The following is a 23,883-nucleotide window of genomic DNA, read 5'->3' as shown; positions in this document are numbered from 1 at the left end:
AAACAATAGTATTTGTGAGGAGTATAAGGGAAATCATCATTTGGGTAATTTAGGGAAAGGAGGACTTCTCAAGGTCATCTTAAAGACATGAGGCAGACTAATATAATGAAGAGAGATTTGGATTTAATTTCCAATCCTTGCTCTGATATGTCCAACCCATATGATCTTGAGACTAAGTCATCTAACCTTACTTTCCTCATCCATGAAGGAGTAGTCTAGATTAGATTATTTTGGAGATATGTTCCAGCCTAGAACAATGATTCCAATATTTCTGTAATCCTTCACTTTTTAATTTAAACATAATACATTACTTTTAAATGTTTCATTAGCAAAATGATTCGACAAAGTATTCATGAAATGGAAATCATAGAAAAAATCCTTTAAAAAGTGGGATTAAGTCAATTTATTTATTCAGATGACATAAAATTCATTTTTAGAACATACAGATTAGTACGTGCAAATTGGAAAAGGTGCTTAAAATCCAATTACACTATCTTCAAAGTGCCCTCATGCTAAATCTTTAAGATCAAATAAGTCTCATTACCACAGTAACCTCCTTTCCACTCTCCTGCGATACAAGTGTCATTACATTAATTAGTCATTATCCTGTCCTATAACTATTGACCTCTGTGTATGTGTTTGGAAACATTACTACTATACTTGGATATATGCTGATATACTCTACAGAACAGTGCTTCATTTTTTCAGCTTAATGTTTCTATGTCATCTATACCTTACATATTAAAATAGTTGCAACTCCATAAAATCAGAACAAATTATGATGCTACTGAGGAAAAAAAAAAGGAAGAGCTGTAAAATATGTGCAATGCCTTTTTTTTTGGGGGGGGGTACAGCATTTGAGACCCATGGCTTCAATCATTCTACATTGCATTCTGACCCAGTGACCCAAATACTCCATGCCTGACAAGATATTTTAAAGCCAGAGTCTATCTTAGTCAGGCTCAAGAAAAATAGTATCCAAGTATGAGTCAGCTGTCTGAAGAGGTCAGTCACTCTAGTGTTCCCTCTTCAAGGAACTCTTGTCAAGAATGAGGATTAATTAGAGACTAGTAATTATGTATGGCTAGGCTCAAGTGACAGCAAAGAGAGATGTTGCAGCAATATGCATATGTCCCTTGTAAATGTAGAAACATGTAAACAACAAAAAATTTGAAAATTTCCAGCCATCCTGTTACATAACTTAAATTCTAAAAGCCGATTTAGTTGGGGGAGGGGTGTATGCAGGGAAAAAGCCTAAATGATTCCAATAGAATGATTCTGTTCAGTCCTGCCTTTTTATTTGCTTTGCCTCTGTCTTCTGAGAAGACCCTGAATCTCTTCTACATAGTCCTAATTTAGCATTTTTGTTGCTTGAAGAGCAATTGAATTGAGGAGGTTTTCCTTATTCCACATGTGGGAATAATTAAGAGCATGAGAGATGGCTTTTTTTTCTGATTTTTTTGAGCTGTAATTATTAGTGGTATTTTCAGGTAACACTCTAATCAACCACATCTTGTTTTCTTTTTGCTAATAATTATCATGGAATCTGCATGGTTAGAACAGAGCTCTGAAAAACACTGATTTCTTGCATGTCTTCTAATCAGATCTGAAAGGGGAATGGAGTGTCTTAGAAATGAGTTGTACTAGTCAGGCAAAAAATACTTCACATTTACATAGTGCTTGCAGGTTGCAGACAGAAGTAATCTTGTGAGGTAAGTAACTGAACTATTATTTCAACCATTATAAAAATGAGGATACTGAAGATCAGGATGGTGAGGTGAGTTGCCAGGCACCACTTGGCTAGTAAATGTGAAAAGCAGAACTCAAAAGCTGATCATGGTAAGATATAGTTTTAGAGAACTTTAGGAATCATTTAATACAACCTTTTCTTTTACAGATAAGGGAATTGAGTCTCAAAGAGATGGAGTGATTTAAGAGCTGTAACTAGAAATTGTATGAGGGTAATAGTGCAAAGGACGGCATAAACTCAGAAGGACAGAGGGTAGCTCATTTTCCCAAGATGGTCCAACTCTAGCAGTGTTGGAGATAAGGGGAATCCAGCCAAAAGGTAATGGTTTCTTAGATGTGGTACCAATGACATACAGGCCAGTAACGGACTGTGAGGCAAGACATGAAGAAGTCATTTGCCCCAGAGCAGAATAAAGAACTCTATGATGTCAATACCTTATGAGTAAGTCCCATTGACCCTATGATTATTACAATTCGACCTAAAATAATGAAAATAGATGACATTTATATAGTACTTACTCTGTGCCTTGCACTGTGCTAGGTACTTTACAAATATTATCTAATTTGATCCTCATAACAACTCTGGGAGGTATTCTTATTAATCCCATTTTACAGATGAGGCAATAGAGGCAAAGAGAGGTTAACTGACTTGCCCAGAGTCACACAGCAAGTAAATGTTAAAGATTATATTTGAACTCAGGTCTTCCTGACTCAATCCACTGGCCCTGTACTGGCCCTTGTACCACCTAGCTGTCTAAAATTCATCAAAGAAGTAAGTAGAAGAAACATGATTCAAAACTAAATTTTCTTATTCCTCATCTGATGATCTTTCCTACACAAATCATTGTCTCTCTAATATTTTAGTTGAAGATTTACTGCACTTACAAACATATTCCTTGATCAAAATCTCTTAATTTTTCCTGCCCTTGAATATCAATATCATCTCATTTTCCCTAGTTCCTATATTCTATTTTTATACATGAATAGGCTAACAGAACTGAGATATCTGCCATAACACTTAAGTTTAATATTACATCAAGGGAAAAAATATCACAAAACATAAATAAATTGGGTAACTGTACAGGAGTGGTAGAGTATATTGACTATACTTTTAGAACTGATTTCTGATTTTTTGTGACTTGATTTTGTGGCGATCTTTTTAAATTCAAGGTATCTTCCTGTCACTTTTATTCATCTATGTGTATTTCCCCAAATCGTTTAATTGTTTACTATTTTTTTAAAATATGGTTATTTTTTTCATTAAAAAATATCACATTTTGGGGCAGGTAGGTGGTGCAGTGGATAGAGCACTGACCCTGGAGTCAGGAGGACCTGAGTTCAAATCTGGCATTGGACACATAACACTCACTAGCTGTATGACTCTGGGCAAGTCACTTAACCCCAACTGACCTCACCAAAAAAAAAATAAATGAAAAATAAAAAATATCAAATTTATATTTACAAGAGTTAATAATTATTTTAAATGAGTTAATGTCAAAATTTTATCAACTTTAATTTCTAACATGGTAAGTATCAATAAGTACAACCCACATAAAGCAAAGCTCTTTGGAGTCCTCAATGATTTTTAAGAATATAAATGGGTCTATAGATGAAAAAAAAAACCAAATTAGAATCTGTATATTAAGTGAATCAAGTATCATTAACAATAACTATTTTAAAAATTCCTCTTTTTGGCATTTCAAGCCATTTATAATCTGTCTCCAAAGGACATTCCTGGCCTTATTATATAAAAACATTAACCTTTATGCATGCTATTATCAAATGAGATCAAATGATACAATATTTTTTACATTTTATCTCATTGTTATTATTGTCTTACCTATTTTTATCTTATGCTCCTGGCACACTGTAGGGGCAATGTAAATGCTTATTCCCTCACCTCATCCTTGGTCCAGACAAAATGTTCTTGTTCTTCTTCAGTCAAAATACTCCATTTCCCATCCTCGCACCATTGACAAGCTATACCACATCCATGGAATGCAGTTCTTGTATACCTAAAACTCTCAGAATGCTTAGTTTCCTTTAAGGCCCAGCTCAGGAAGCATCATAAAGCCTATTCTGAACCCCTCAGTTGCTAATTGCTCTCTCTTATCCCCCCAAAAAAAATCACATTTGTGTTTTATGACGTATACAGATGTAATAAGATGTACACTCAGCATATTATGAGATCTAAAGCTGAAAATGGCTTCAGAGGATAACTAGTCCAACCCCTCATTTGATAGATAAGGAAACAGAGGCTAAGGGTACTTAAGAGACTTCTTTAATACGACATCGGTTGATTGTGTCAGAGGAAGAACTAGAACTCAGTCCCTCAGACTCCAGAGTAAACATTCTTTCCCCTGTACCATACTCTTCCTGCTTCTATGTGTTTTGCTATAGATGCTGTTTTCCCCCTATAGAATGTAACCTCCTTGATGGGCCAGAATTGCTCCCCTTTCGTGTCCTAATCCACGATAACTAACACAGGAGGTCTTTCATGTCTAAATACCACAAAACCTAACAACAGACACATAACAGACACTTGGTAAATGTTTGTTATAACAAGAGCTGTAATATATATTATCAGAATAATTGAATTTTATGGTTAAAAGAGACCTTTTAAAGTAGAAATTTTTAACCTTTTTGTACATGTCATGCATACATATGGATTTCTGGTAAAGCTTTCTCAGAATGTTTTATGCTTTTAATGCATAAAATCATATACATAGGATTACAAAGGAAACTAATTTTATTAACATATCATTGTCAATTAAAAAATAAAACAAGTTTGTGGAGTCCATGTCAAGACGTCTATTTTAGAGCATCAAAATCCGATAATCTAATTTTATATATGAGGAAAGATGAGTTCAAAAAGGTCAAGTTTTTTTTTTTGTCCAGAAATTCACATAGCTAGTCATTGGCAAAATAAGGAGTATAAACAAGCACCCTGTATTCTCAGTCCAGTGCTTTTTTTTTTTCTATCATACTTGGCTATTTCTTTTCTTACACATTGTTGGGAAGAGAAAAACTCACAAGGGATTACAAAATAGTAAGAAGAATTTTCACATGGACATACTGTTGGCCCTTTGCTGATCCTTATAGCCACATTGTAATTAATCCTGGAATCATCATCTTTAATTATTGGCAATAGTACAAATTTAATATGGGGAAATATGAAATTTATTAATGTTTTAAAATTAATTTTCATAGCATCCTCTATCAATTGGTGCAAAATTATAATCTAGTTTCTAAATAATGTCACAAATAGAGCTTAGATGTTTCTTAGCTTAGGACTATGTGACTGAATTGAGTCAAGGGGAGGGGCAGGTGAGGAAAGGTGGCAAATTTCCCTTGGATTTAAACAATTAGTAAGCAATTAACCAAATATGCAGTTGAACTACTTTTGTGGTTAAGGAAGTTAAAACTCCATTTGTCATTTTACTTTTTTTTTTCTTTAAAGAAACCCTGAGTTTGGAGTTTTATAGCTAAAACAAGGATTTGGAAAGAGTTCAGGTTGTCCATGCTTTTAATTGTCCACTTCAAAATTATTGTGCACTAAAAAGATAATAATAAAATATATGACACTTTAAGATTAAAATACTGTATTATAGAAAAATAGCATCTTTTATTCAATTATTTACTTTTAGATCATTAAGCTTAAAAAATCCTTGTTTAACTGTACTCGCTTAGTTGAAAATTTAGAAATGAAACAGCATTATATTTTCTTCTTAATCATCCATACCATTTTTTTTAAATCCGGTGAACCCAGGAACATAATTACTGCAACAATGTGCTTCTTACCATTTACTTGGAAGATATGAGTCTGATATAGTTTATCATAGCCATCTGCATAACAGGTATAATTCCCCATATGTGTGGTGGTAACCTTGGTAATGTACAGGGATCCATCATCTCCAAAATCCTATAGGAAAGAAACAGAAAATAAGTTGAACTACAATGTAACAGTCATAGGCTTTTTTGTATGTGTTTGTGTGTGTGTGTGTGTGTGTGTGTGTATGTGTGTATGTGTTTTGTAAAGTGCTTAATGCAATGCCTGGTGCACAGTAGGTGCTTTATAAATGCTTTTTCATGTCCCTTTTAAATTTATAGAAATATCAGAAGGCAAAATAAACTGGAGTGGCTTTTTTCATGAATAGAATGACAATAGATCTTTATGCCTCTAAGCTTGATCATTCATAAATCAAATGACCTTGAGATTTCCCTAGAACTTGTTAAATAGCAAGCTTGTTTTATTTACAAGAACTACTTTCTAGCTTTATTGCTAACTCCCCTATTCCTTGAATAGATCTTTGATTAGGTGTCAAGGAAGAAGTTTATTTGCATACGGAATAATTCAATCTGGGATTACTTGTTCCCATACTGGTTTAATCTTTCAATATTGAGATTGCATCAAAATTGCCTTTTTCTCTGTAGGGAAAATGAATACAAAAGAACTTGTTTATAGTATACTCACTTTTCACATCAGCAATTTTTTTATCCTTTAAAGATCCAGAATAATATACCTCCATGTAATATTTTGCTTCTTTCTCTACCCTCACAATTTAGTGTTTCTTTGTTCTTTTAAAACGGAAAGTGACAGATTTTATTGTCCAATGAGTTTCCTGAATTTTGGCCTTTCTTTCCTGAATGTCTGAGCAGTCTTCATCATAGTCCCGATGGATGTCAATAAGCTAAAAAAAAGTTCTGGGAACACTGAGGATGCTATCAACATTTTGTAGAGTTTTTTTTTTTTTTTCTGGCCTCTGAGGAACTAACTGCCCTATTTATTGTAAGGTAAGTTTACTAACTCCTTTAGCAGAAGTGTTACCTTCGGCCAATACTGTTTCTATTGGGTGCTTTTTCATTATGTTGGTTCTATAGAAACCGTTATTTTTGACATCTGCCAATACAAATTTTCAATTTAATAATATCCCTGTGACCAGATAACCAGAACAAATCAAGCAGACTACCTGGGGCATAGGAGAACACCGATTTATGAAGCATCTACTACTTATAGATACTGTGCCAAGTACTTTACAAATTTTATATCATTTGGTCCTCACAACAACTCAGTGAGACAGATGCTATTATTACCATAATTTTCTAAGTGAGAAAACAGAGGCAGCAGGGTTAAGTGAGGCAGACAGAGATTAAATTAATAAATACCTGAGGTTGATTTTGAACTCAAGTATTGCTGATACCAGGACCACAGTGTGCCACCTAACTGTATGTCAGGAAATGAATGTAGATTGTGATAGCTGGAAAGAACCTAAGAGGTTACCTAATCCAAATTCCTCATCTCACAAATTAGTTTTATACTAAAGAGAAATGAAGTGGTTTTTCCATCCAGGATCACATATAAACACAGTAAAGAGCAAGGTCTAGCATGGTCTAATCCTCGGCCATATGGTTAGAGATTTAGATATAGGTGGGATATTAAACATAAACAATATCAATGTCCTAATTTTACAACTGAGGAAACTTAGGCCTAAAAATCTTGGCAATTTCCTCAAGGCCACCCTTGAGGAAGTAAGTAGCAGAACTGAAAAATGAACCCAGGTTCTCTGACTTCAAAAACAATATATGTCCCACAGCCCCATCCTACCTATGCCATGAGTTAATTACTTTCTTTCTATTGTTTGGAGGGGAAAAAAAACAAAACAGAACAATTTAGAGACTGGCCTCCTAATACATCCATAAGCATTAATGATTTAATATGCAATAATCACATTTTCCCACGTTTTCCACATATTCCTATAACATAAGTTTTAGAGCAAATGAAAAGATAAGATGGAAGTCACAGTGAGCTATATGAAAGAATACTAAATTTAAAGTTAGAATCCCTGGTTTGTCTCAGCTCTGCTACTTGTTAGATATGTAAGTGAAAATTTTACTTAATTTCTTTTAGTCTGTTTCTCCACCTAAGATTTATGATATTTGTGCTGTCTGCCTCATGAGATTTTTATGAGGATCAAATCAGATATAAATAATTTGTAAATATAAAGTATTAGGTAAATGTGAATTATTACTTATAGTAGCTTTTACGGTTGACAATTGTTGATTTATGTACTTAACCTACTTGTGTCTTCTATGACATTAGTGAGAAAACTGCAATCTACATTTTTTCTTCTTTTACTCCTTTCCCCTCCCTCCTTCATCTCCTTTTCACTTTTTTCTTTATTGCAACATTTAACTAGTCCCCTAAAACTGTGGAAGACCATGGTCCAACAACTTGACCCTCCATTACCAAAATGCATATTCTCATTGTGGTGATGTTAATAGTTGTATGAAAATATGTGTGTGATAGCTTTGGTATGAATTTTATTTAGTGGATTATAAACTTTATTCTTAGAAGGGGTTCATGAGTTTCATCAGACTGCCAAAATGGTCCATGACAAATAAAAGCTTAAGAATTATTTCCCTATAATTTGGAACTGTACTCAAAGGGTTATAAATCTATGTATATACTTAGAGTCAGCAGTACCACTACTTTGTCTGTATCCCAAAGAGAGAAAAAGCAGAAAGGAAAAGGACTTATATCTACAAAAATACTTATAGCAGAACTTTTATGGTGGCAAAAAATTAGAAATTGAGAGGATGTCCAACAATTGAGGAATGGCTATATGTTATATGATTACGGTGGAATACTATTGTGCTATAAAAAATGACAAGTAGGATGCTTTCAGAAAAAACCTGGAAAGACTTACATAAAGTGATGTGAAGTGAAATGAGCAGAACCAGAACATTCTACATAGTGATAGCAATATTATATAATGATCAACTCTGAAGACAACTATTCTCAACAATAAAATGATCCAAGACAATTCTACAGGACTTTGATGAAAAAAAACTGCTATCCATCCCCAGAGAAAGAGCTGATAGAGTCTGAATGCAGATCAAAGGACTCTTTTTTTAAATTTTAGATTCCTTTTTTGGTATGTTTTTTTTCTTTCATATGATTAATATGGAGATGTGTTTTGCATGACTACACATATATAACCAATATCAGATTTCTTGCCATCTCAAGAAGGGTGGTAAGGAAGGAGGAAAGGGAAAAAAAGATTGGAACTCAATTTTTTTCTCACTTGATAATATTTTATTTTTCCAATTACATGTAAAGATAATTTTCAACTTTGATTTTTATAAGATTTGAGTTCCAAATTTTTCTCCCTCCCTTCCCCTTCCTCTGTCCCTAAAACAGCAAACAATCTGATATAGGTTATACATGTACAATCATGTTCAACATATTTACACGTTAGGCATGTTGTGAAAGAAGAATCAGAACAAGAGGGAAAAACCATGATAAAGAAAACAAAACAAAAGTGAAAATAGTATGTTTCAATCTATATTCAGACTGCATAGTTCTTTCTCTGGATGTAGATAGCATTCTCTATCATAAGTCGTTTGGAATTGTCTTTGATCATTGTATAACACAGAAGAGCTAAATCTATCAAAGTTGGTCATCATACCATTTTGCTGTTACTGTGTACAATGTTCTCTTTATTCTGCTCACGTCACTCAGGATTAGCTCACGTAAGTCTTTCCAGGTTTTTCTCAAGTCTCCCTGCTCATTTTTTCTTATAGCAAAATAGTATTCCATTTTATTCATATACCACAACTTGTTCAGCCATTTCTCAATTGATGAACATCCCCTCAAATTCTAATTCTTTGCCACCACACACACACCCACAAAAACATATACAAACAGCTGCATAAATATTTTTGTGCATGTGGGTCTTTTTCCCTGTTTTATGATCTCTTTGAAATACAGACCTAGTAGTGGCATTGTTGGATCAAAGGGTATGCACAGTTTTATAGCCATTTGGGAATAGTTCCAAATTGCTCTCCAGAATGACTGAATCAGTTCACAACTCCACCAACAATGTAATAGTGTTCCAATTTTCAGAACTTTTTTTTTAATGAATATTAAAAATTGTTTTAACATGTTATTTGGGAAATTTTTTTTAAGAAAATAAGATAAAATAAAATAATAAAAGAATCTCTGCTTTAGAAAGGGTGGAGCTAATAAGGCAGAATAAAGATGGTTCCCTCCAAACAACTTTAAAATAATGCCTCAAAAAAAATCTTGGAGCAATAAAGCCAATAAAAGATCAGAGGGAGACATTCCAGCCTAAAACTCCAAAAGTTTTGCAAACAAGGTCTGTAACAGAGGTCTGGAGCTGCTACTGCTGCTACTGCTCAGGAGCTCTTAGCCTAGAGATGGTAAGGGGTTTGACAACTGGTCAAAAAGAGACTGCAAGAGACACTTTGCTGGCATTTGTTGCAGCTGGCATTGATTGAAACATGGAAGAATAATCATAAGAGACTCCAGAATGTAAAACTCTTTACATTACTGTATGGGAAGATAATTTGTATAACTTCTAAGAACTTTATCATTATTAGTGCAGTTAGAAGAAGTCTACATAGACAAAGGGTATGAGTGTGAGTCTAATATGTTGGAATGATTACCAACTGGGGTGAGAATGAGGCATGCACTGGTAGAAAGAGGAAGACAGAGGTAGAATAGAATGTGGATTTTTTTCTGGTGTAAAAGAGGTCTGCAAGGAAGAGCTTTTATAGAGGATGAAAATTTGGGGAGAAGGGTGGCCAGCAATTCCTGAACCTCACTCTCATAGTAATTAGTTTAAAGAGGGAGAATATATACATACAAGCATAAAGACATATACACACAAACATATACACACAGGCATACCTCAGTTGGGTATAGAAATCTATTTTACCCAATGTGGAAAAAGGAAGGGAAGAGGGTAACAGATATGGTATTGGCAGGCAAGGGTGGGGGATGATAAAAGGGAAAACTATTTAAGGGAGGCAATGATCAGAAGAAAAACAGACGTTTAAGGAGGGATAGAAAAAAAGAGAGAGAAAAATAGAAGAAAAAGGATGGAGGAAAATTTACAGTTAGCAATCATAACTGTGAATGTGAATGGAATGAGCTAACCCATAAAACAGAAGGAGATGGTAGAATGGATTATAAACCAGAAACCAAGAATCTGTTGTTTACAAGAGATACACTTGAAACAGAAAGGCACACACAGAGTTAAAATAAAGGGTAAAGCAGAATCTATTATGCTTCAGCTGAAGGAATAAAGGCAAGGGTAGCAATCACGATCTCAGACAAAGCAAAAACAAAAATAAATCTAATTAAAATAGATAATCAGAGAAACTACATTTTGCTAAAAGATAACATAGGCAATTAATATCAAAAATATGTAGCAAATTTCTCTGATAAAGGCCTCATTTTTCAAATATATAGAGAACTTAATCAATTTTTTAAAAAAAGAGTGATCCTCCAATTGATAAATTGTCAAAGGATATGAACAGGCAGCTTTCAGAAAAAAAAAAAAAAACAAAGCTGTCTATAGACACACAAAAATGTTCTAACTTGCTATAAATTATAGAAAGGCAAATTAAAAGAACTCTCAGGTACCACCTCACATCTAAGAGAAATTATAAATGCTGGAGGGAATGAGGGGAAAATAGGCCCATTAATGAACCCTTGGTGGAATAGTGAACTGGTCCAATCATTCTGAAGAACAATCTGGAACTATACCCAAAGAGCTATAAAACTGTGCATACCTTTTGATCCAGCAGAACCACTACGAGGGCTGTAATGCAAAGAAATCAAAGAAAAAAAGGAAAGGACCTATATATACAAAAATATGTATAGTAGTTATTTGCATGGTGGTAAAGAATAGGAAATTAAAGGGATGCTCATCAACTAGGGAACAGCTGAACAACTTGCAGCATATGAATCTGATGCAGTTATGTTATAAGAAATGATGGGGAGGGGCAGTTTCAGAAAAAAAATGAAACAAGGGAAGATATAAGAAATAATGGAGAGTGAGGTGAGAAGAACTAGGAGATCATTGGGATAGTAACAGTAAAACTGTAATGATGATGAACTGTGAAAGACTTGGCTACTCTGATTAATATGGTGATCCAAGACAGTTCCAAAGGACTCATGATGAAAAAATGCCATCCACCTCCAGAGAGAGAACTGATGAACTCTGAGTACAAATTGAAGTATAACTTTCTTGCTTTATTTTGTTATTGCTTTATCGGGATATAGCTAATGTGGAAATATGTTTTACATGATTTCACATGTAGAATCGATATCACTTGTCTTGCTTTCTCAGTGGGTGGGTGGGGGATAGAATGAGAGGATACTAAAAATAAATAATAATTTAATTTTAAAAGTGAAATGTTGAAATGTTTCCATTTTATCTGAAAAGTAGCAAAGAATCATCATATATTCTTTAACCAGAAGTACTGTGGCATCAAAGTGACATCTCAATTTATTTTCAATATGTATTTTTCAATGAGCCCTCTACTATTTGAATAAAAATTAATTTTCTTCCATCCATGAGCTTCTGACCCTGGCTAATGTTGGTAATATGTATTAGTTACTAAGAATCAATTAAAAATAAAACAATACAAATTCATAAATCACATAGGTAATGATACAAAGGCATTTTTGGATTACTTCTTTCTTTTGCTAGGCAAGTGTCTTGTGCCTGTGCTATAGTTCATCATTTAAAAAAGACTGTGAAGATGAGAAATCTAGGAGCACAATTAATAATAAAGAACCTTTATTTAGAACACTTGCTTGAAAAATATACTGCTTAATTAAATGCAAATTAAGATGTAGATAAATGGTTTTTCAGTGATCCTGTCAGGAGTACTTAAGGAGATGTTAAAATAATTCCTCTTGTTACATTACTTTTGTTTTTCTGCATATACATATGTGTGTGTGTGTGTGTGTGTGTGTGTTCTATGTGCAATTTAAATATAGTATTTGAGAAAATATGTTGGCAAGTAAAATTTCTTTCACATATACCCAAGGAATACATCTTCTGGGCCTTGTCAGTGTCAAGGGAACTACAAGTATTGCATCCTCTCTAGGTTATAGACATAATATAAAAATTCTGAAGGTTTGCAAATGGGGTTACCAGGAGATTGACCACAATTCATAAGAGGTCTAGGGTACTTTGTGAGTCTAGATTCCTTCAACTATGGCTCATGAGACTCCACTGGTATTATCGTTATTAATGGTCAGGAAGTAGCTATATCTCAAGTCAAAATTATCTAGTAAACAAATATAGTTAACACTCTCCCAACAAAACCTTTCCACAAATGTTCACAGAGTTCATAAAAGTGGACATATACACAAAGTGAAATCATTGTGGGGCATAGTAGTGTGCTGCACCTGGAGGCAGGAATACTGGAATTAAAATCCCTCCTTAGTCACTAATTGGAAAACCCTGGACAAGACACTTAATACTCAACCACAGTTTTCACATTCACAAAATGGGGTTAACAATAGTACCTCTACCTTGCAGGTTGTTAGGATGCTCAGATAAAATAACACATGTAAAATTTTTGTAGAACTTAAAGTATCATAGGAATGAAAGATGCCATCACCGTCATCATCAGGTCATTGTCATCATCATCATCATCATCATCCACATGTAGAGAATACGCACGGCCAAGGCAATTTCTGACTTTGAAACTACTGAGCATCAATATTCTTTGTTTCCTAGTAGAGTCTTCACAAAGCTCCCCACCCCTACTGTCCTTGGCGTGCAGGCTGCACTGTACAACTAGACTGTCAGAGACTATTTTTCTTTGCAGTTCAACTCTCAATTGTCAGGACATGTTCTTTCTAGATACCAAAATATTTTTTTTTCTTTGCTACCGATGCTCTATTTTTTGAAACTACTTCTGTCCTCAAGTGACTGCCTCTCTCTGTGCCTAACTGGAATGTGTGTCACTGTTGCCTCAATTGTGGCTTAAATTCTCTAAAAGTGACTCTCTGAATAATGGATAGAGAGCATCCTTCTGGACAATGACTACAAACCACAGCCAATGGACTGTAATTATTAAAGAGAAGACAAAAAATATCCCTTCCTCCACCCTTAGATGTAATGCACTGGGTTCCTTTCCTATTAAAGGCCCCTGTCTCATTCTCTTCATATTTACCACCTACTTAAAGCACCCAAGGATATAGACAATTCTCATCCCACCCAATAGCCCCTTTCGAGTCAAATCAGGGAAAAGGATTCACACTTTGTAAGGCATCACTGAATGTAAAAATACATTAATACATCACCTTGGCATCTGTGAAATATGTCAGTTGATAAGGGAAATGGGAATTTAATCACTGCCACTTTTTAAAAAATGACTTATTATGGAAAATCAATGGGATGTTGTAATCCTAAGTGGTATTCCCTATTTTTTCTCTTATACTAACTGCTTATTTTGCTAATGTTCTTTTCTTTATCTTTCTCATTTCCCTAATCCATTTGTATCCTACATTCTTATTCTTTACATTAAAATGTCAGCATTCAATTATTATTGCCACAACCTGGTAAATTTATGTGTATGTACTTCTGTCACAGAATGATAAGACAGTTTTATTTTTAATTAGACAAAATAATATAATCATATATAAAAGCTGCTACTATAAGCAAACTGGGAGAGCAAGGAATAGTTTACCTATCAGATCTATGAAGAACAGAAGAATTCATGACCAAACAGGAGATAGAGAACATTATGAAAAACAAAATGGATAATTTTGATTACATTAAATTGAAAAGGTTTTACACAAAGCTAAGCAACTAAAATTAGAAGGAAGATAAAAAATTGGGAAAGAATTTTTACAACCAGTCTCTCTGATAAGGGCCTCACTTCTAAAATACATAGAGAATTAAGTCAATTTTATAAGAATACAAGCCATTTCATAATTGATAAGTGGTCAAAGGATATGAACAGACAATTCTCATATGAAGTAATTAAAGCCATCTATAGTCATATGAAAAAATGCTCTAAATCATTATTAATTAGAGAAATGCAAATCAAAACAACTCTGAGGTACCACATCACAGCTATCAGATTGGCCAACATGACAAAAAAGGAAAATGATAAATGTTGGAGAAGATGTGGGAAAATTGGAACACTAATGCATTGTTGGTGGAGTTGTGAAATGATGAAACCATTTTGGGGAGCAATTTGGAACTATGCCCAAAGAGCCACAAAAATGTGTATATCCTTTGACCCAGCAATAGCACTTCTAGGGCTATATCCCAAAGAGGTCATACAAATGGGAAAAGGACCCACATGTACAAACATATTCATAGCAGCTCTTTTTGTGGTGGCAAAGAATTGGAAATTGAGAGGATGCCCATCAATTGGGGAATGGCTGAGCAAGTTGTGGTATATGAATGTAATGAGATACTATTGTGCAATAAGAAATGATGAACAGGCTAACTTCAGAAAAACTTGGAAAGACTTGTATGATCTGATGCTGAGTGAACTGAGCAGAGCCAAGAGAACGTTGTACACAATAACAGCCACGTTGTGCGATGACTAATGTTGATAAACTTTACCCTTCCCAACAATACAAAGATCTAAGACATCTCCAGAGGCCTTGTGACGGAAAATGCTATCCACATCCAAAGAAAAAACTATGCACATTGAATTGCTATTTTTTTTCTCTTCTGTTGAGTTTTATTTCCTCTTTCTGATGGTTCCTCCTATTGGTTTTAATTTTTACTTACAACATCACTAATGTGAAAATATGTTTAATAGGAAAGTAAATGTATAGCCTAAATCAAATTGTGCGCCATCTTGGGGAGGGTGGTGAGAAGGAAGGGGGAGAAAAATTTAAAACTCAAAAGCATGTGGAAGTGATTATTGATAAATCAAAATAAACTAATAAAAAATTGAATAAATAAAATAAAATGACCACTAAGTTGGAGGAGGGTGGGAGTATCATGCTAGGATTTACTTATCTTTGTAACCTTTCTGAGTGACTTAACTATTTGATAAATATTTGATACATGTCTCTTAAAATGAATGGAAATGATTTAGACAAAATGTGTGTAGCATCTTCTCTATGCTGGGTGTTTTAATATGGATTCTCTCACAATTGGGGATGGTAGTACACAAAGTGTTTTTTGAGCTACTCAACAAAGGGACTAATCAATCTGAAAAAATATATATATAATCATACAATAACAGTTTTAGTGTGTGTGCGTTTTAACTATGATTTGACTAATGTGAGAAACTACTTGTGTGGAAACTCCTTTTAATATCACAGATTGAGTTTATCACAAAAAAGCCCCAGAGCAGACATACATTTTCAATATTCAAAATTTTATTTTTTAACATTCTTTTCTTTTGAAATTTTGATTTCCAAATTTATTTCCTCTCTCCTACCTCTCTCCCACCCACTGAGAAGGCAAAAAATATAATATCATTTATACACGTGAAATCATGCAAAACCTATTAGCCATATTACAAAAAAGTTTAAAAAATAAAGAAAATGAGAAAATTATTCTTCAATTTCCACCAAGGGCAGCAAAGTGTCTTCTGTAATCTCTTTCTGACTAGTTGGCCAATCCATTTACCATCTCTGGTCTGAGTGCTCTTGAAGCTGCTGCTGCCATCTCCAAAGTCCACAGCTTGTATACCTATGTTCCAGACAGTCCTCCACCCTACTATCACAGACCTCTCCTGCCAACCTCTTAAGTTGTGTTGGGCTAGAAAAATATCTTACTCCAATATCTTAAATAAATATCTTAAACCTTTCTTTTCTCTCTTTCTTTCTTTCTTTCTTTCTTTCTTTCTTTCTTTCTTTCTTTCTTTCTTTCTTTCTTCCTTCCTTCCTTCCTTCCTTCCTTCCTTCCTTCCTTCCTTTCTTTCTTTGTTTGTTCTGGTGCTTCAAAATCTGATCTGAGGCATTATTCTAAAATTGTTTGGAGGGGAATGTTGATAGAGTTTGGCTGAGTTTCTGCCTGTACTCAACCATCTCAGCTCCATCCCAACATTGTACTTATTTATTAAGGGTATCCTCACTTGATCTAATTAAGGGTGCCTACATTGTCCTTTTCATCTAGTCAGGATAGTCTCAGAATCACATATTTAGTTGTATTTAAACTAAGATATATTTATCAAAAATGCCTACTATTTACAAAATTCCACGTTTATCACTGGAGGAATAAATAAGAAATTGCAAGTTCTTAACCTCAAAGAGGTAAGGATAAAAAAAAAATTCTTTATTAGGGGAACCTAGGGAACCTAGGGGAAAAAACCTATCCAAAGTAAGTAAACACAATGCAATTTTAAGAAGAGTATGGTGCTAACAATAGCTGTGTGTGTGCTTCAGGTATTTGAGGAGAGAAGCAAATGGGCTATAATAATCTGGAAAGGCTTTTGTAGGAGATGCCACCTCACCTGGGTTGTAAAGAAATTAGTGTTTTCAAAAAGAGGAAACGAGAAGGCAGCATATTCCACATGTGGTAGATAGCCTATGCAGAAGATGGAAAACTGTGTACAAAGAACAGCTAATTGGCCAATTGGAGAAAAGTGGAGAAATGTGAAAAGAAAAGTGAAGGGGAAACATATGATACAAGGTTTTTCAACATGAATTTTGCATTTTATATTTGGGGTTAATAAAGAGCTATTATTTCATAGGTAAATGCAATAGTTAGATCTGTATTTAAGGAATATTAGTTAGTAGTGTGTAAGATTGTTTGGAGAAGGAAGAGAATGGAATCAAGAAATTCAAATGGTGAAGGTGAGAGATGATGAATGCCTAAATTACAGTGGTGACTTTATAAGTGTTGAGAAGTGATAGCCATTTAAAATCAATTGAGCCCCAATAAGGGCCAAAAACCTGAACTGATCTTTTCTTCCTGAGTGAACTGAGAATGTCCCTTCCTGTGTCAACAGCTAAAGCTGATCAAGAAGCATTCTTCAGTTTATGACCAGTAAGGCGCCTTTAACCCAGACACTACTTTGATGGTAATAAAGGAAACACAGACATCCTGGATCTGACATTTGCCTATCAATTAAGGAAATTCCTTTCTCATGCTCTGGTTAAACATATGGAGACCATAAAACTGAGTAACACAGACATTCTGAGTCAGGGTTTAAATGTCCTCCTAAAATTGCTTGAGTCAGTCAGAGTTAAAGCTCTGGCTCCATGTACATGTTGCTAACTTAAGGGAATAAACAATGTGAATTTACTTATCACTTAGTTTGTTGCCTCTTTAACCAACTTTCAGGTCTACAGAAGATAGTACAATCTGAGAATCATCACAATTATTATTAACTAGATTTAGCAATTACTTGATGTTGGTGGATGAGAAAGGGAAGAATCAAGGATGACTCGGGGAGGTTATGAATGTTAATGACTAGATGAGTAATTCTTGTGCTTTAATAAATTTATATATTTGGTCACAATGTTCACCCCACCTCAAATGCCTTCCATCTGCTTTCTGGTAAACAGTATTCATTGTATACTTCAATATAACACTTAAGGGGCAGCTAGATGACATAGTAGATGGAGCACAAGCTTTGGAGTCCAGAGGACCTCAGTTAAAATTCTGCCTAAGACACTTACTAGCTGTGTGACCCTGGGCAAGTTATTTAACCCCAACTGCCACCAAGAAGACATCACTTAAGAACATATTGTCTCCAGGAAGTCTTCCGTGTCTGGCTATTCCTTTACTTTGTGATCACTCTTCAGTTTGCAGTTTGGATTATATTATAAAACACTTAGCTGCTTTCTCTAGTTGTTCTATATATCCACTATTAAGAAGCAGCATGGTTTAGAGGGCAGAATGTTGGAATAAGGGTTTAAATGTTGCCTCTAGGTTAAACTACCAGATAACGGTTTAAATCCTGCCTCTGGAACTTATTAACTGATTTCCCACAGCCAAATCATTACTTTCCTTTCTGAGATTAAGTTTCCTTTTGTAAAATGCATATGATAATAATGTAAGGAGCTACCTCACATGGCTGTAATAAGATTAAAAAAAAACACTATACAAACATCATTGTTTCCATTAAATCCTCTCCAATTCCCCCCAACAATATATAAGCTCCTAAAAGTGAAAAGACAAAGTTTTCATTTATGTTATATTCTTTACATTACCTAATAAATTATTTTAATTGATTCAACTGAAGCAACTATTTTGTTCACAATGTTTTGTTTATGATACCTCCTGTACTATATTAGCTTCTGGGAGAAAAATAAATTTAAATGATGCTATCAAGGAACTTGTAATCGAATATGCCATGGAAACCATGTGCATGAAGAAATGATAGAAAGGGAGAAGAAAATTACAAATAAGTATTAAGAAAATGTACCATGAACCTGGAGGGCAGGTTCAAAGGAGGACAACTGATATGGTAAAGGATATAAACTAAGACCATGTAGGGACTGATACAGAGAACTGGTTGTTTTCAGTCTGTAGAAGAGAAGACTTATAGAGAACATAATAGTAGTTTACAGGTATTTGAAGGTTGTGTGGAAGAAGAACGAATCTTGTTACATTGAGATAAAAACTAAACCAATGAGTAGCCATTTATCAAGGGCAGATTTTTATGTAAGGGGAAAAAAAAGGGAGGGGGAGGGTCTTCACAATATGACCTGTCCCAAAGAGGTCCATGCAGCATCAAGAGATAAGGTGTTGTTGATCTTCAAGCACAACCTAGGTTATTTTTGGTCATAGATGACATTGGAATGATTCCTGTTTGCATGAGTTCCAACTCCAGTAAATGATATGAGAAAACTTACAGCATATCTTTGAGTCAAAGATAACTCAAAGGTGTTCAGACTAAGTGAAGAGAAGAATGGTTGTGCTATCTGCAGCAATAGGCATGAGAAAGAAAGAATAAGTAAGCAAAAATATGTTAAATAAAAGAAGTCAAATATGACTCACCATTTCAGTACTGAGTTTGAGTTCCTTCAAAATTATTACTGCCCTAAAAGGGCTAGAAAAAAGCAAGCAAACAAATGAACAAAAAGTTAGGATGATTCTTTTTCACTTCTTTGTGACTGAGTATAAATGGTTACTGTGGAAACCAGTCAAATCTTCATTACCAAAGTTGTTTTCATAATAAAGGTTGATGCACATAGATTACTTTAAGGTATATAAATCAAGTACGCAGTTTGAAATACATTTGTGATTTCATGTATAATCCTCTCCTGTTGTGGTGGGTAAATAAAAATCTCTTCTTATTCTCCCTTCTTTCTCTCTTTCTTTTTGCCACTCTGTATGTCTCTCCCTTTCTTTCTCTGTATCTCTCTCTGTTTCTTGGCCTCTCCTTTCTTTTCCTCTCCCCTCTATTCCCTTCTTCTCCCTTCTCTTCCCTTCTAGCTCCTCTACCCTTCCCTTCTGTCTTCTGCTCTCTCCTCCCCTCCCTTGCCTTATCTTCTCCTTATTTCCCCTCCTTTCTTCTCCTTTCCCCTCCCCTCACTTCTACTCTCCTACCTCCCTGTCCTGTCCTCTCCCTTCTCATGTTTCTGTCTCCTCTTTTCTCTCCTCTCTTATTTTCATTCTCTTTCCATCTATAGCTTCCTGATTTTGGTCTTGAGATCACAGTAGAGAGAGATTTCTTCTTCCTCATCCTGAAACTGGTGCCAATTTACAGCAGAAACACATGGCAAACTTATATATGTAGACATGCTTGCATGAGAACTGGAAGGGTAATTAATGGAAAATGTTTCTGCACCTCAGGTTCTTATGTGGAGGAGAGTTTGAATTCTTTAAGCAGACAGTGTTTGTTCTTCAAAGAAAGAAGAGGATAGTCCACATAGATTTTGTGTTGTGTCCTACTTGAAGAGCAAACTGGTATTTTATTCATACAGTACAAGTCTAAAAGGAAGATTATTTCTTGTTCAGAAAGAACATCAAATATGGTTACTTTTTACAAAGTCTCAACGATGGTGTGAAATGAGTTTGAGAGTGGGGCTGCGCGGAGCAGACTATGTAATTATATGTTGAAAAAATAAACTTAATATAATGTAAAAAGCAAAATTTGTACTCTTCCAGCACAAGTGAAAATTATTTGGAAAGTTTTAAGAACTTTCTGTACCTATTTTGGAGGTCCCATGATTTTTTCAGTGTCATTTCCCTTTTTCTGTGTGAATAAACTAATGTCTGTTCCATATCCAAGACCATTTGACACTCTTCATGTTTGACCAGGAATGAGACACTGTATTGCCCACATATGGAGAAACTTAGGCATGGTCACTTCCTGAACTTTATTTTGGAGATTTCTTGGTACAATTGCCAGTGGACATAACAAGTCAAACAGAGAAAATAATTATGTTGAGTATAAGCCTCCAGGATCAGACCTCATCCACATTAGCTCAGAGTCTTTGGGCATGCTGGAGCACAAGTTAGACAGCTAAGGAAACTGAGACTTAGAAGAGCTTAATGACTTGTTCAAGGTCATGTGACTAGTAAATGGAATAAATATTCAAACACAACTTGATTCCCTGTCAAGTACTTTTTTTTTTACTATATGTTTTCTCACAATTAGGAGGTACCAACTAGCAAATTATCAACCATTCAGAAATTTTTGGGGAAAATTAGTTATACATACTCATAGGTTATCAGTTATAACAGAGTCTCCTCATCAATTAGGAAACCATAAAATGTAAAATTTTACACTGAACCTCATATTGTACTATTCTCCACAGTTCTGTATTACATTGTCCCAACCTTAACACACTTACAATAATTTTTCTATGGGAAGTAAAGCTTTAATGCATACTGCCAGCAAAATAATTTTTGTTTCTTTTTAATTTTGTTTATGCTGTGTATGCTTTCAGTTTACAATATCATGAAAGCTATTTTGCTGGTTATTTTTATGTATGTGGAATACATTTTCGTAAAAGAGCAATAAAAATAATTTAAGCAAAAAGAAATCTACATGTTGAATTGACTAAACCACTGCTACTGGATGCCTTATGCGACTGCCTAAAAGTTCTATGCATTTCTCAAATAGCTTATTTGGCTAGAAATTTAATCTAGCATCAATAAATATCACCCTGAAAAAATGAAATTAAATACTGTAGGGTCAATTTGCAAAGTACGTTCTTTTACAAACATCTTTCCTTATTCCTAAAATAAATATTTCAGGCACAAATCAATTTTAAGAAGCACAACAGAAAGGAAAATTGTGGTTAGTGAGGATTGAAGTTCTGATCCAAAGAAATAAGTCTTTCAAAGAGCCAAGCAACGAATATTTGGGAATGAGAAGCAAAGAAGGAAAAAAGTATGCATAAGGGAAGTTATACCTGTATTTCCATTTTAAGAAATGGCTCTCTCATGAATGGGCCTTGCCACAAAAGACTTTCAAGTAGATCAGTTTCCAAATGTGTTAAGGAATCTAGGGAAGAATTTTCCTAAAATGTTAGTGCTTTAGTTCTATAAAATTTTAAAGGTAACTTTTGATATTAGAGCTTCAAAAGAGCTTTAATCCTGATATCTGATTGTGGAAACTATGGAAATGATAACTATTGATAGCTCTTCTGTCTAAAGGATGTTACAGTTTACGAAGTGGCTTCTTTACAATATCCTTGCAAAATAGGTACTACAGAAAATAATACCCTCACTTTCATAATTTTCCAAATGAAGAGGTAGGCCTAGATGATCTCCAAAGGGTGTTTAAACTCAAAGACATATATCTATGGTTTCAATTTCACAGATAAAGAAACTGAGGTTATGCGAGATTAAGTAACTTTCCATTCATTCATTCATTCACTGCTGAGCACTAAACAGTGTTAAACACTTTGGATACAAAGAAAAGAACTAACATTTTACAGATATTGAAAATAACACAAGTTAGTAGTAGTAAATAGCATGGTCTGGAGTCAAACGCAGACCTTCCAATTCCAAGCTTAGTGCTAAATCCACCATTATCATGCAATTTTCTTATCATTTCATGTTCCTGATAGAGAAACTATTGATAATGGATAGGTATGTAGTTAGACTTCTTCTCATATATTCAAATCAGGATTAGGACGTTATCAATCAATTCATTTTGCAAAACACTAACAATTCAATTTGGAATTGCACATGAAACACACACACACACACACAAAATATCCATGTGAACCTCCTGGTATACTGTCTAGGATTTATAGGCATACAGCAATGAGGTCAGCACAACAGCTCTGTAGACCTTCAGTATGGTAAGCCAGCTCTAGCAGTGCATTCATCTCATTATTCACGTATACATTCCTGGAAAGAATGCTGCCAACATAAGTGAATTTACTAATAGCATTCAAAATTTCTCCATTTGCTGTAACAAATGATACCACATATGATAGCACCATGTATGGTGCTACATTTTCTTGGAGCCACAGGTCAGAATTGAGTGCAGGTGGACACCAAAAGTGGGTGAAAAACCCTGAAAAAGGCCTTGGCAAGTACTCTCACCAGATGTGCTAGTCCTCCCTGAACAACCCATAAATTTGTCCTACTTGAGAAAATCCTGCTGACTCCTGACAGGGAACTAGTAGTTATAATTCAAATTCCTTAAAGGCAAAAGGCAGGAGATGAGGGAGGGCAGAGTCAAGATAGCAGAGTAGAGGAAGCTTCATAACCAAACTTTCCCAACATTTCCTTCCAAGCAACTTCAAAACAACACCTCAAATTGAATTCTAGAGTGGCGGAGCCAACAAAAGATTGAAGTGGTACATTTTTTCATCCCATGGCAATTTTGGCTGTCAGAAATGGAGCTCTGGGACACTGGGGTTGTGGCTAGCCTGGAGTATATAGGGTGGCAACACCAGCTGTGGGCCTTGGAGGCAGTGGCAACACCAGCAGTCACAGATTCTGATGCTCTTATAATACAGACCAATAAAGGGATTAGACGATTTGTCAGAAAAATATTACAATGCTAGCACTAGGAACAGGTGTTGTTAGCAACTCCATTGCCCCTAGCCATTTCCAGGTACCAGTTCCATGTGGAAGAGTAGTGCTTATAGTTGCAAAGGATCAGAGGAAGTTCCTGGATAAGGACCAGAAAATAGACCAGGAGAGCAGTCACCTCTCCCTAGATCACCCCACCCTAGAAGAAGTGAAAATTAAAAAAAAAACAAAAAAACCCCAGAAATAACCCAGAAAACAGCAGTGTGAAAAAGGCGGACTCTTCAGAGAGTGGCCCTTCCTTGACTCAAGTGAGAAGATGCCAACTTTAAGACACACTTCAAAGTAAAGAAATAGTCTAAAAAATGAGCAAACAACAACAACAAAGCATTTCAACCATAAAAAGCTATTATGATGGCAAGGAGGTGGAAAACACAAA

General features: G+C 34.8%; 1 protein-coding gene across 2 annotated transcripts in view; it reads right to left on the bottom strand.

Annotated features, from left to right (window-relative positions):
• FSTL5 (follistatin like 5) overlaps positions 1 to 23,883 on the bottom strand; it is a 948,118-nt gene that overhangs the window by 171,774 nt on the left and 752,461 nt on the right. For both annotated transcript variants that reach the window (XM_020969711.1, XM_020969713.1), the window contains exon 8: positions 5,551 to 5,671. In XM_020969711.1, coding sequence (XP_020825370.1) covers positions 5,551 to 5,671 — 121 coding nt within the window. The remainder of the gene's footprint in view (positions 1 to 5,550; positions 5,672 to 23,883) is intronic.

This window comes from Phascolarctos cinereus, unplaced genomic scaffold, assembly GCF_003287225.1.
Source record: "Phascolarctos cinereus isolate Bilbo 61053 unplaced genomic scaffold, phaCin_HiC Scaffold_9;HRSCAF=440, whole genome shotgun sequence".
Lineage (NCBI taxonomy): Eukaryota > Metazoa > Chordata > Mammalia > Diprotodontia > Phascolarctidae > Phascolarctos > Phascolarctos cinereus.
This window is presented reverse-complemented; position numbering and strand designations above follow the sequence as displayed.